Source organism: Stigmatopora argus, chromosome 22 (assembly GCF_051989625.1).
Source record: "Stigmatopora argus isolate UIUO_Sarg chromosome 22, RoL_Sarg_1.0, whole genome shotgun sequence".
NCBI lineage: Eukaryota > Metazoa > Chordata > Actinopteri > Syngnathiformes > Syngnathidae > Stigmatopora > Stigmatopora argus.
This window is the reverse complement of record NC_135408.1, coordinates 4,831,335-4,844,740: the sequence shown is the minus strand read 5'-3', so window position 1 is coordinate 4,844,740 and position 13,406 is coordinate 4,831,335. Positions and strand designations below refer to the sequence as shown.

Below are 13,406 nucleotides of genomic sequence, written 5' to 3'. Positions count from 1 at the left end.
GGAGCCCTCTGATATGGAATATAGGACCGAATTAGGTCTTACAACCTGCCATACCTGATTAGATTACACAGACACGACAGCCTGCGGTCACACTTAAGTCAATATGTATCCAAGCTGAGCAACATCCATGTGGCCACACTGGCAGATTTATTGGCAGTGGAGCAAACCAGGATGTTTCCATGACTGAATAATTAACTACACATGAAAACCTTTCGATAAAACAGAGTCCTTGGATTTGTTTTTTCTCATCCACATGAGCCCTACAGTAAATCGTTTAGAATTACTGTCAATGTATAAATTGGACTGAAACAGATGGTTAAAAGCAAAGTGACATCATGGTGGATGGGGACAGTTCCTGGATGTAGCCTTTTTAAAGTATCCTAGCTCTAGAGATTTTAATTCGTGCTGCCAGATTTTAGTCAGCAATTCAAGTCTGCGCATGTGACTGAAGATCGCCGCCCTCCAAAACCGGACCGGGAGCTAAAACTCTTCCTGCCATGCACGCAAACATGTTGGCAATCTGCGTCCTCACCTCTCTCTGCCAAAAGGCATACACCAATGGATTGATGAGCGAGTTAGACATCCCCAACAGCCACAGGTGGTTCTCCAACACTGTGATAAGATGGCAGTTTTTACACAGCAGATGCACGATGCTAACCACAAAGAAGGGGCACCAAAGGGTCAGGAAACAGCCCACCAGTAAAGCCACAGTCCTCAAAGCCTTGACGTGACTCCAGTACCGGTGTCTTGTCTGGGGCCACTGGGAATGTTGCATGGGGGGTGCAGGCTCGGCGGTGGTCCGAGAGCCTGCCTGTCTGATCTGGAAAATCTGCCGTTGGTGGCCGCAAGCGATCTTCAAGATGTCCATGTAGATGTAAACGAACGCAGAGAGGACGGGGAAGAAGCAGATGCTGAAGAGGACGATGATGCCAGTTGGGTAGATTACGGCGAAGAAGGCACACAGGCCGCCATAGCCATCTGCCTGCAGCTGTCGGACCATCACTGTGGACATGTTGGAAATATACATCCCACTCACCAGTTATGCTGATTAGCTGTATCAAACGCAATGAGTGCTACGATATGGCGATAGATCACTCAACTCAGGAACCAAAGAAAGTGAGGGATTTACCTGGTAAAAATCCTATGGTGAACGCACAAGCCCAAAGAACCAGAAGAGACCCGGTCGCCGTCCCCTTCCCAGAGAATCGGTAATACCTCAGGGGCACCTTGATGGCAGCGTAGCGGTCCAGTGAGATCAGAAACATGGACAATATGGAGGCCGTGCACGGCGACATTACGCAGGCCATCCGCATCAAACAACGGCTCTTTCCCAGCGCGGCAGACGTGGAGTTTTCGCTACTTTGACGCGGGTGTTGATCGAGGTCCATGGAGGTGACGTTGGTCCCGAAGTCCTCGGTGGCCAGGCCCGTGATTGCTAAACCCACCAGGCTGTCGGCCAAGGCCAGGTTGAGGACAAAACACCAGCTCTGGCTGCGTCTCCTGACCAGGAGCCGCAGAACCGCGGTGGCCACCAGGACATTGGTGCCCACAATCAAGCAGGAGGCCACGCTCAGGATCCAAGCCGTCAACCGCGGCCTCACCTCAAACGCCGTCATACTGGCGCCTATGCGATCTGGATTCTACCTGCAGCCTTCTGCCATCCGGCCACTTGATAAAATGGACTCTACTTTCCGACATCCCTAGGACTGAGTCTTTTTTTTTCTTCCGAAAATAGTTGTTCCAGTTAAAGTCCAATCCGCCAGCACTACTTAACTCTCACCCGCCCGCTGGACAGACATTTTCCACTCGGCTACACACACAAACAGATATGGCTAATGAGGCTTTTGCACATCCTCGCATAAAAGGGATCAACATTCAAAGGTTAGATGGTAAGTCAGAATTTACAAAAAGAAATACATTTTAACGCAATTTTCTAGTGTTTTTTTTGCTATACCTGCTCATCTGATTTGTCCTCAAGAGTATAGTATTTGAAGTCACTTTTATAGTTGGGAACAATACAGATAAAACCCTTGAAATTGAATTGAAACCTTTTATTTGGGGCATTTTTACTTCATTACTACTATATTTACTCTGTGTAAAATGATTTTGTTGCCCAAAACTACAACGCTGTCAAGGGAATGACATATTTTTCTTTTCAAACTGACTCTAATAATTATTATTTGCTTTTCCTTCTCAATAAACTGAACTAATGCTGATCAGAAGCAAACAATATGTACTATAAGACTTGTCATTTATGTATGGCTGCATAATCTTACAAAATTAACATCCATTACTTGACAAAGAATTGGAAAAGAAACCATCAGGAAATAACTTTTTACTGTCTGATATCAAGCATCATCTGGTTTTTCAGCTTTCATTGACATGTCAGTAAGACTTAACAGCAACACTGCCAAAAAGCAAGCTCTTTAACAACATGAGATCCCACCCCTCTCTAAAAAAAACAAAACAAAACACATAAACAGCTCTTGCCACATTTGACACAATGAGTCAATGTTATCCAAGCGCCACTGGACCATTCAGGACCTTCTGCAAAAGCGCCCACCTCAGCATTTATGGCGGCCTGTGGTCCGTTGAAGCAGGGTTAGAGTTCCGATTTGGGTTCTGTTAACAGCTTGAGACGACACCTCTTTCCTGACTTCACTTTTTTTTGTTCTCAAGGAGAGGAATTCGTAAGTAAAAGTTAATTGTTTGGTGCGATTAGTCTTCCTTTCTTTTTTAACCAGTTTTCAGTCTGACCAAAATGATGTTCCAAACTGAAATGCTAAATTTATAGATTGAGTATTCCCTAGTATTTTTCACACTGATAGAATTTCACTAATATAATTTAATGTACAGTATATGCATACAGTATATGACTAGGAATTGCTTGAATGTGTGGGACAGTCATAAAACAGAAACAACATGATCTGATGCCAGTACTGGTTAGCAAAATTAAAATAAACCAAAACTACATCAAATTTTGGTACCAAACATCTGTTTTGCAAACAAAAGTATCACCTAGTTTTGTTTAATTGCATTTATTAACCAAAAAATGTGCTGTTTGTACGTTTGAATAAAATGTGGAAGCAAATGATGAAAATATAATACAATAAAACTACATTCAAACCTGCTCAAAATGAACTACGACCGCCTGGGTCACTCCCTTAAAATCTCATCTGCCCATTTGACATAAAATCATTGGCTGCCATTAACAATGACAGACATACAATCCATTCGAACAGAACCCTCCTGGTTCAAATGGATTGGACGTCGACTGGTGTATAGTGATGAACTCTTTTTTTCCCTTTTCCACTTGTCGCTCAGACTGAAAATGCCCCCCAAGAGCGCCCTGTTGTCCGTGGTAATGTACTGTGTCCGGCATGCAACCAAGCTATTGTGCCGTCAGCGCCAACGTAGCAGCGGCAGTTGCGGAACCTCAGCCGGACCCCGGTGAGGCTTGCTCACTTTATTAGGTACACCCCCACTCTGCAGCATACTACAATGACATCCATATATTTTGCATTTCCACTGGGATCAGAGTACGGGTGTTTAATGTAGCTATACTGTGACTTCCGAAGTTTTACAAAAGCTGAATGAACTAAAATCGCCAGCATAACAGATTTATGTTATTTTTATTCTACTGGAATCAGTGGGGTTGAAGTCTTTTAAGTATAGTATAGATTTGGCAAAATATGTGTTGTGATAGTTAGCAGAAGTATTTGTGTGTCGTAAACATGACAAATACAACCTTTTTATCAGCAAACATTACAAGCAAGTTGGGGAATACATAATACTTTTTATAAGAATAAAATTGTATGTCTGGGGTCCTGCGTGACCGGATGTTTCGTCGAAAGACGTTTGGTCCCCGGAAGTTTGGTCCCCGGGCGTTTGGTCGACCGGGCGTTTGGTAGAACGGACGTTCGGTAGAACGGACGTTTGGTGGAACGGATATTTGGTAGAACAGACTTTTGGTAGAACGGACGTTTGGTCGCCGGGTTCGCTCGCTGTCAAATTATGACAGAGAGTTTACTGTTAATATTAGATATTTAGATATTAAACTCACTCTCTCTTTCTCTCTCATGATTATAATTTTGAGAGCTGGTTTCAACAGTAACAACCCGGCGACCAAACGTCCGTTCTACCAAACGTCCGTTCTACCAAACGTCCGGTCAACAAAACGTCCCGGGACCAAACGTCCGGGGACCAAACGTCTTTCGACGAAACGTCCGAGTACCGGTGTCCTGCATAATAAAGGTGATAATAGTAAGTAGCAATAATAGTAATCGCAATAATAAAAATAAAGGCGGCTGAGTGGTTAGCTCATCGGCCTCACAGTTCTGGGGTTGAAGGTTCATTTCCAGGCCGTTCCTCACTGTGTGGAGTTTGCATCTTTTCCTCGGGGTTGCATGGGTTTTCTCTGGGTTTCCTGAACACATCCCAAAAATAATGTAGGGTAGGCTGGTTTGACAATCTATTGCCGCTTGGTATGAGTGTGAGTGTACCTTGCAATGTATTTTCTGAGATTTTTAATGTGTACATCATTTCTTTTAGTGTAGGTTGGTGCAAAACGTCTATCCGAATGCATCACTTGGATTTTCTTCAACCCCCTTAATTTCACCGCAAATATTTCTCTCCTCCTTGCTTATGTTTACTCTCTGTCACCTTAGCAACCTGATGTCACTGTTCCAGCAACTTTCCAAGAGGTTTGGCCACCTGCTTCGAAACATTCTGTGAAACCTGGCTGAAACTGACGACAACATAAATGAGCAGTGATAATAATAATTAGTAATGTAATGTTAAATTAAAAAAAGATGTTTCCTGCTGCTCCTGCTGCGATAGCTCCAGCACCACCATAGTTTTGTTATCAAGATTGCGATTGACTCCTATTGTTTTATTTAAATTAAACTACGCCATCTATATATTTTCTTCGTGTGTATTTTTATTCTTACATCTACAGTCACAATAACCTCTGCCTGTGTGGCTTCCATTGTAAGTTGTACATGTATAAGCAGGGGTATTTTTAATTTATAAATTAGGTGTTTGGATGAGAAACTTTTATCTTCATACCGTACATCAACTGATGGATAGTGTAATATTTCAACATGAAAACTAGATTTATTCACTATGATGTGCAACATGCAACAAAGTTACAATTAGAAATTACTGCAAAAAAATCCAAAAGACAATACAGAAAACCCTTAGGAACCAAAGTTATTTATTTGACTCAGGGAAGATCGACTGTATATCGTTTTTTTTTAAATGTACATCTGTACACACACACCCCATATATTTTCTGTAACCTGCTATTGCCTGTAGGTTAAATTGTTGAACATCATGGATTTTTGTTCTTCCTGGGTCACTGGACACTAACATTTGATTTATATCTATGTGTGTGTCCATGTGCTATTTATGTTGTGTGTATGTGGAAAATAGGCGCAGAGAGATGTCTAAAAACAGAAGGTGGACAGTAGAGACTTCTTCACCGCAAGATCGTCCTCGTCATTTACAAAGATCTCAATAAACCTGTAAAGTGTCTGACTTTTGAAGTATGATGAATAAAATGTATTACTTTGGAAACTCTATAATGCAGATTTTTTTCTCTAGAACTATGTCATTAAAATTGTCAAATTGTTCATCCTAACCCACATGTATCAAAGTGGTGGCCCGGGGACCAAATCTGGCCCGCCGCATCATTTTGTGTGGCCCGGGAAAGTAAATCATGACATGTAAAATTAGTACTGATGAGTTACAGTGAAAGGTGACCAGGTGGTTAGCTCATCGGCTTCACATTCAGGGGTCGAGGGTTTGATCCCATCACTGTGTAGAGTTTGCATGTTCTTCCCGGGCTTGTTTGGGTTTTCTTCGGATAATCCTGTTTCTTCCCACATCCCCAAAACATGCGACGCTCTAAATTGCCCCTAGGTATGAGTGTGAGCGTGAATGGTTGTCCTTCTCTTTGTGCCCTGCGATTGGTTGGCCACCAATTCAGGGTGTCCCCCACTTGGTGCCCGTAGTTAGCTGGGATAGGCTCCAGCACCCCCGGAGACCCTTGTGAGGATAAGCGGTTCAGAAAGTGAATGAATGAGTTACAGGGAAGTTGACTAAGAACATGACAGATTTTGGTGATAATATTTTTGCTACATGCTTTAAAATAGTCAAACCAAAAATATAGGAACGGTAAATGTAAAGGTAACGAAAGAGAGCATTAAAGTAAAGGGTTTGACTTTACATGTTCAACAAGATCATGTTGTTTTTTGATTTTATTTTACTATGAACAAACACCATTTTATTTCAACATTGTACACAGTGGAGCGAGTCATTTTACATTGAAAGTGCAAGCCGGAAACCTTGGCCATGTAGCTTCCGTTGTACTTGACATTAGCTTTAATGGAGACAAGCCGAACTCGACGACCAATAAGTTTGTCATTCATCGCTCCGCCAGAGTTAACCATAAATACGTATTGAATCATGAAAAAGCTAGCGGGCTAGCAGCTGCTGAATTTTATTGTCTTCGCACGGGTATGTAAGAGTGATTTATCATAATCGGAAGTGTTTGCAAACGGTCCAACAGGCTAGTAGTAATCGGTTGAAAGTGCTAGTCGACTAGCCGACAGTTGCTAACTCGCTAAGACAGCGATGTCCGCTAATTATGTTTATAAATATAAACGTTATATGGTGAAGTTTAATTTTGAAATATAGACAATCTCGGATACCCATCACGCGACTTTAAAAGTAGTTATTTTATCATTGTTAGATTCGGGTATCGTACTCCAATAGAATCGCGGAGTGTTTGACTGACATTGATGCCAGCCAATTACGGCGAAGCGTCGTTCTGTGAATTTCGCCGCATTGTCTGTGTAGTATTATAAGAAATTATTTATATTGTCGTATTTATCGGTGTATAATTATTTACTTTTAGGAGAGGCGGCTTCATATAACTAGAAAATACTTTAAATTCACCATGCTACCTTTCGTCAATATTGCGTTTCACGTTTTGATTGACACGTTTGTCTTCTAATAGCATTGAAGGAGCCGACGTGACGCCGGTTCGTTGTCAGTTTCCGGCCGCAGTGTGCTATCGGGTGCTGATGCTGATGAGACTCCCTGCTCATCACAGCAGCATCATGTTTTACATCCTACTTATTCGCCTCCTTTCGCAGCACTGCTGTGTAGACCTGTGTCTGGGCGCTTTGGTGTTGTTCCTAGCCGGACTTCAGCAGGCAGAGGCAGCAGCAGCAGCCGGCGCCTCCGCATCTGCAGACATGGACCTGAACTGGAAGCCGTTCATCTACGGCGGGATGGCCTCGATCGTTGCAGAATTTAGTAGGTGATGCTCCGTGTCAAAGTGTGAGACATCCATTGATCATTGTGTGTTGTCGTTTACGGTTTGTCGTTTTAATGATCTTCAGTGTTACCTCTAATAATCGGTTCCAGAACTTGTTTTGTAAATTGAATTTTCCGTAAATAGAGCAGTATTTTTGTTGTTGCACAAGCCTAAAAAAAGGACTACCAATTTAACCATTTACAAATAACCAAAGTGTCTAATTTTGTATGAACGATGTGAGAAACACAAAAATGAGAGAAAATTATTCATGAATGCATTAAAATGAATAGCAAGCACGAAAAAACATTTTATATTTCTGCAGGTGTATGAGTGCAAGGAGAAATTTATAACATTAGGCAACCGACAAAGCACACAAACACATGCACATAAACACATATCTAAACAACAAATTATGAATTTTTAAAAAATGAGCATTAAATAGAACTTTTAATATCAAACATGGATGGATAACAGGTCCCGCTTCTTTATTTCATTCTCACCAGTCATTTTAAATGAAGAACAAAGTTGCTTTAATCAAAACAACAACAACAACAACAAAAGACGGGGAGTTGTTGTTGTGAGACAACCAATAAGAGGACAACAGAGTGTGGGGAGATTGTCAAGCAGGACGCTACGCTACCGCAAGAACTTCCAAATAATATAACGGATATTGGAAATGTATTTTCGTTTTGGGGGATTTGGTAGCTTGTTTTTGTATATTGTGGACGCCTGGCCTACTCTTACTACTAATAATTGGTATCGCTCCTGAAAACTATCTAGTTGTGTTACAATGCGCTACATCACTCTGGAATAATTTTCAAATATTGGAGTCCTTGCAAAACGGATCCGTTTAAAAGTAAAAATGTTAGGAAAAACATTTAAATTAATGTTTTACTGCTAATTTCTAAATAATGATTTTTTTTTTTCAAAGTACTTTTTTTTTGCTGGTGATGGAAGAGTTTTATTTGGTAGAACACAATGTTTTGAGTCTTGGGGGAAAAAGGGTGGCTTTGTTGTAAGCAGCTGTGAGTGACCGAGTCAATTTTCAAGTTTTACCTCATTTACTTTTTAACTCATTGGCTGTCAATGACCGTGATGGATGGCCGTCCAATCCATTTGAACTGGGAGGCTAGCATCGAATGAACAAACATTCATTCTATCTCCTGGTGATAAACTTATTTAAATTCACAACACACGGACCAAATGAGCGTCATGAATGGCCGTCTATCATTGTTAAAGGCACTGAAATAGTTCATAGTTAATCAAAGATGGAGCTTGGTTGGGCTCATGAGTATTTTAACATACCAAATGAACAAATGCAACGCAAAGGTTAAAAACACATCTGCATTACTCTTTTTTTTTTTTTAGGCACATTTCCCATCGATCTGACAAAGACACGACTCCAGGTGCAGGGTCAGTCCCAGTACATGGAGGTGCGCTACAAGGGCATGTTCCACGCCCTGTTCAGGATCGGCAAAGAGGAGGGCATCCGGGCACTCTACTCGGGGTCAAAAACTTTGCATTTTCAAGTAGTATCAGTTCGTGAGAAAAGCAAATTGTGGAAATCTGCGTTTGTCTTCTTTCTTCATAATAACACACTGTGTCTGCTTGTCACAGGATCTCACCTGCACTCTTGAGACAAGCGTCGTACGGGACCATCAAGATCGGAACTTATAACTCCCTGAAGAGGCTTTTTGTCGCTCGTCCAGAAGGTACCGTATTTTCACGACTATAAGGCGCACTGCATTATAAGGCGCACCCTCAATGAATGACACTTAATTTTTTTCCCATATATAAAGCACACTGGATTATAAGGCGCCCTGTCTATTTTGGAGAAAATTTAAGACTTTTAAGTGCGCCTTATAGTCGTGAAAATACGGTAACATCATAGAAATAAAATGAAAGATGGGCCGTCATGTTCACTGTTTGGATGATGATCTGTGTTAAATTTGAATTTTGCACCACCCAATGGCTAAAAGGCTTCATCAAAGAGAAAGTTAGAGAACAGCAAGTGGTTGAGCTTTCTAGAAATAGAGATATTGTTTTATTTAATTTCTTATTTATACGTTCATACAGTGAGTCTTTCAATTGCCTGTCCTTGTCAACCTATTTTAATATACAAACTTTCAACTTACAAAATTGGATTCTAGCATTATTATTTTTTAACTGTGTAACAGCTATTGAAAATCCCATATGAGTCGACATCTAAAGAAAATTGTTGAAATTATTTGAAGCAAATGTTTGTTTGTTGGCAGATGAGACAATGGTCATCAATGTTTTCTGCGGTGTCATTGCTGGCGTCCTGTCATCTTCTTTGGCAAATCCCACAGATGTCCTCAAAGTGAGTTTCTTTTTTTAATGTTTCCAAGTTTTTCTTTCATCCAACAAGGGACAAATGTATCATGATTTTAAAAATACAAACTTTGTCCGATTTTTAGATCCGGATGCAGGCGCAGGGCAGTCTGCTTCAGGGCAGCATGATGTCCAATTTCGTCAATATCTACCAGACAGAGGGCACCAAAGGCCTGTGGAGAGTGAGTCTGCACCATTCATGTCTATTTTAACTCTTGGCTACTATTGACAGTGAGAAACATTTAATCCATTGAAAAGGATTGAACGTCTACCATGGATAAACTCATTCAAATTCACAGTAAAAGGTTGAAAAGAGCCACATAATTGGCCATCTATCATTGTCAATAGCAGTGAAAGAGTTGAATGTGTATTTCTCAACATTAGGGCGTGATCCCCACGGCGCAGAGAGCCGCCATCGTCGTTGGTGTAGAACTTCCTGTTTACGATATCACAAAGAAGCACCTCCTTCGATCTGGTGTCATGGGCGATACCATTTTGACGCATTTCATGTAAGAGTGAATATTAGGAATTTAATTCAATCTTTACTTTAACCTTTTATTTTTGGGCCTGTGTAGTTCAAGTTTCACCTGCGGCCTAGCGGGGGCGCTGGCTTCCAACCCAGTGGACGTAGTGCGCACACGCATGATGAACCAGCGGGTGATTTCGGGGGCGCCCATGTACAAAGGCACGTTGGATGGCTTGATGCAGACTTGGAGGAACGAGGGCTTCTTCGCACTCTATAAAGGCTTCTGGCCCAACTGGCTGCGACTGGGGCCTTGGAACATAATCGTATCCTTTGCATTTGGAGTGGGTTTTTTTTTAAATACAGTGGTACCTCTACTTACAAAATTAATTGGTTCCAGAACTTGTTTTGTAACTTGGATTTTTCATAACTAGAGCAGCATTTTACATTGAATTAGCATGAGTTGTTCCACAATCTTTAATACTAGCCACTATAAATGTCTTCAGGTGTTTATATGTATGCAAAAACAGCATAAAAATATATAAGTAAACTATTAAGCCATTAAAAGGCTGCCACAACACCGAACTAAACGATAACAAATCAAAAGTTAGCACACACCGGTCTTTTGGTTGCCCGTTTTTTGGGTCCGGGCGACCAAAAGACCGGTGACCAAACGACCGCACACGGTTAATTAGTTAGCATCACTATTTAAAGAAGCGGTAATTTCAACAAACGTTCAGAGAGACTGTACGGCACCAGCGAAATTCTAATCCAGAGACTTTATACAAGTTAAAAAATAAATAAATCAGTTGTTTCATAATCGTTTGTTTTATCTGTCAGCGGATGTTTTCCTTCATCACCATCTCAGTTCTTCATCACCTTTGAGCAGCTAAAGAAGCTCCCATTGTAAGTGTGGAAACACGCAGTGGGACAGCACTGATCTATTGGACTGTGTCGATTGGACACGGACTTTCGGAGAGACGCCGGAGAGTCGGCAGCAACACTGGGAGAGTTGTGGTGTCAGTATATAGTCACACTCCTTTACCAGCAACTCAACCAAAACATCAGCCATCCTCCCCACACTCATCCAACACCATGTTATTTTATTTTATTACGCTATTTATTTGTGGGTGACTTATTCTTTTTCAACGCAATCGTGAACCCCGTGACCCAGCAGCTACTTATTGCAGGGCCAAATGTTCGAACTTGTTTCTGATGCGCTTAAACCTCAGCTTTTTTCAAAGATGTGAAAGTATAGTTATAAACTTTGCAATGTTTGAAATGTTTCAAAAGTGAAACAGTCCATATGTTACAACAGATTTTACAGTAAAGTGCCATAAGTTTTTGTTTGTAGCTGGAGATTCTTAAGGCGGAAATAGCCCAACATGGGTGTCAATCGGAGCCAAAGCCTTTGCTGCGACGCTAATGGCGACACTAGCTAAAGTGTGCGCCTATCACAATTATATATGGAAGTAAAATTGTGCCACCAGAATTTAAATTTCTAACAACGAATATTTGAAGTTCCAACAAAGATTTTTTTCTTTCTAGAAATAAAAGTGAGCTTCAAATCTTCAAATATTGCGACTGCATTTTGATGCAAGGTGAAATCTGTTGGAATTTCGATGCTGAGCAAAAAAAATCTCTGTTGCAAATTAAAACAGGCGGCACATATTCAATTCCAAACTCGGACGTGCCAAAATTAGTTGTACTCCATGTTTTGCCTAATACTTAAATCTGTAAATGTATCACTCTTATTGTCTTCTGAACTAGAAACCCTAAGATCTGAATTTTAGCCTGCTTTTACTGCTGATTCCTAATTGGAAAAAGTCTTTGTCTGTTACAACTTTCTCATGACAATAAACGGTACTCCTAGTACAGTAGATTGCAACAGGACTGAAATGAGGTGGCAGTAATACAGGCTAAAAATTCTGATATCATGGGAGAGACATGCAAAAAGACTGCTTGCTTGTTTCTTTTGCCCAATCACATGATGTCTTAGGGGTACCTCCTGTATAATTAATGGATACAGTTTGTCTGGCTACTTTTTTTTTCCTGATTCAAAATAGTTAGTTTTTTTTAATTCTACAGTTCTTAATGGCAATACTCATAGACAGTTCTCACCCGATTTCACCGCTTGTTCTTCTATTTGCACAGTAAAGTAAAAAGGAATGTATTAAGAAATATTAAAATGTAATTTAAAAAAAGATAGAAGGGCTGTAAAACATGAAAAACATAAGAGTGGACAGAGCTGCTGCCACGTGAACGGTGCCATAATGGGGAAAAAAAACTCGGGTGAGAACTGTCTGAGTATTGCCATTAAGAACTGTAGAGATCATTTACTGATATGAGTTATTGTAAGTGTTTTTTTTCCCGACTTATGTGATATGTTATGAAAATGGCTGCACTTTAATGCTTTGTTATGTGGTCGAATGAAAAACTTTCAAAAGTAGTCCAGTTTATTTTTTCCCAGAGATAACACCAGATTTTGGGGGGAATTGTCGTTACAGCTTTGGCTTCACTTGCTTTACAATGTCACAAACGAAGGGTCGCCACAAGGATCTTAAGACGCATCTATTGTCATATTTTGTTACCTAATCAACCCTCATGTAGTGTGTGTGTCTTGGTCACGGAATGCGGTTTCTGATTTACGTTGTTGTTGTTTTACACTTATTTTCACGAGTGGGTTGATTCTTGCGGATTTATTTATTTTATTACATTTTGAATTATGCTGCCCTCATCCATGCTTGAATTATACAAGATTTCCCGCTTTGTTACACTCCCGACTTTGTGAGCCTTTTCAGGATTTAATTCATTGCACGGTGTTATTCCCTAAAAATGACATCTTATATAAAGTTAAAATTTGGGGACTTTAATCTGTTTTGGGAATTTTCGATTGTAGCTCTTAAAAGCACCTTTTGCCTTTTTGTTGTGTTGAATTAAATTGTTAAAAGATATTTAGGTCATCAAAATGTTTTTTTATGAAGGCCTTACTAAATTTATGAAAAATGCAACAAAATGCACTTTCCGCCCGGCTTCTGTTCTTGTTGGTTTTACTTCTGTGCTTGCTTAAATTCAGGGGTTTTATGGTGGAGGTTTTGAATGTAAATTTGTTTTTCATCTACTGGGAGTGTCAGAATTTCTAAAACATACCCTCCAAATAAAAAATGAATCTGGTGATTTTGTTGTCCCTTGACTCTGATTAATGATTGGGAAATAGCACTCCAAATATATCTCATTCATTCATTTTCTGAACCGCTTTATACAGGG

General features: G+C 40.5%; 2 protein-coding genes and 1 long non-coding RNA gene across 8 annotated transcripts; 2 read left to right on the top strand and 1 right to left on the bottom strand.

Moving 5' to 3' along the window:
- Positions 1–398: 398 nt before the first annotated feature.
- Positions 399–1,688, bottom strand: gpr119 (G protein-coupled receptor 119). Its single transcript, XM_077591903.1, has 2 exons — positions 1,130–1,688; positions 399–1,002 (listed from the first exon to the last, which is right to left on the bottom strand). Exons 1-2 carry the CDS (start codon positions 1,614–1,616, stop codon positions 428–430), a joined length of 1,062 nt encoding a protein of 353 aa, XP_077448029.1. The 5' UTR covers positions 1,617–1,688; the 3' UTR covers positions 399–427.
- Positions 1,689–2,524: 836 nt separating this feature from the next.
- On the top strand, positions 2,525–5,538 carry LOC144067865 (uncharacterized). Of its 3 annotated transcripts, none has more exons than XR_013298054.1 (3): positions 2,525–2,690; positions 3,325–3,450; positions 5,434–5,538. It is a non-coding gene; the product is annotated as an uncharacterized LOC144067865 (long non-coding RNA). The 3 variants fall into 3 exon arrangements; XR_013298052.1 differs by having other exon boundaries at positions 3,325–3,473; XR_013298053.1 differs by lacking the exon at positions 5,434–5,538 and adding an exon at positions 4,668–5,260 and having other exon boundaries at positions 3,325–3,473.
- Positions 5,539–6,364: 826 nt separating this feature from the next.
- On the top strand, positions 6,365–13,316 carry slc25a14 (solute carrier family 25 member 14). Of its 4 annotated transcripts, XM_077592835.1 has the most exons (9): positions 6,365–6,519; positions 7,161–7,323; positions 8,693–8,831; positions 8,942–9,036; positions 9,580–9,665; positions 9,763–9,858; positions 10,061–10,185; positions 10,252–10,465; positions 11,008–13,316. In XM_077592835.1, exons 2-9 carry the CDS (start codon positions 7,263–7,265, stop codon positions 11,047–11,049), a joined length of 858 nt encoding a protein of 285 aa, XP_077448961.1. In that variant the 5' UTR covers positions 6,365–6,519; positions 7,161–7,262; the 3' UTR covers positions 11,050–13,316. The 4 variants fall into 4 exon arrangements, with proteins under 4 accessions (XP_077448961.1, XP_077448960.1, XP_077448962.1 ...); XM_077592834.1 differs by lacking the exon at positions 6,365–6,519 and having other exon boundaries at positions 6,624–7,323; XM_077592836.1 differs by lacking the exon at positions 6,365–6,519 and having other exon boundaries at positions 7,180–7,327.
- Positions 13,317–13,406: the final 90 nt, after the last annotated feature.

Coding starts and splice junctions, on each gene's coding strand:
- gpr119 (XM_077591903.1), bottom strand. CDS start 1,616: ATGACGGCGTTTGAGGTGAGGCCGCGGTTGACGGCTTGGATCCTGAGC. Junction 1,003..1,129: donor CACCATAGGATTTTTACCAG/GTAAATCCCTCA, acceptor ACATGTCCACAG/TGATGGTCCGACAGCTGCAG.
- slc25a14 (XM_077592834.1), top strand. CDS start 7,089: ATGCTGATGAGACTCCCTGCTCATCACAGCAGCATCATGTTTTACATC. Junction 8,832..8,941: donor ATCCGGGCACTCTACTCGGG/GTCAAAAACTTT, acceptor TGCTTGTCACAG/GATCTCACCTGCACTCTTGA. Junction 9,666..9,762: donor ATCCCACAGATGTCCTCAAA/GTGAGTTTCTTT, acceptor TCCGATTTTTAG/ATCCGGATGCAGGCGCAGGG.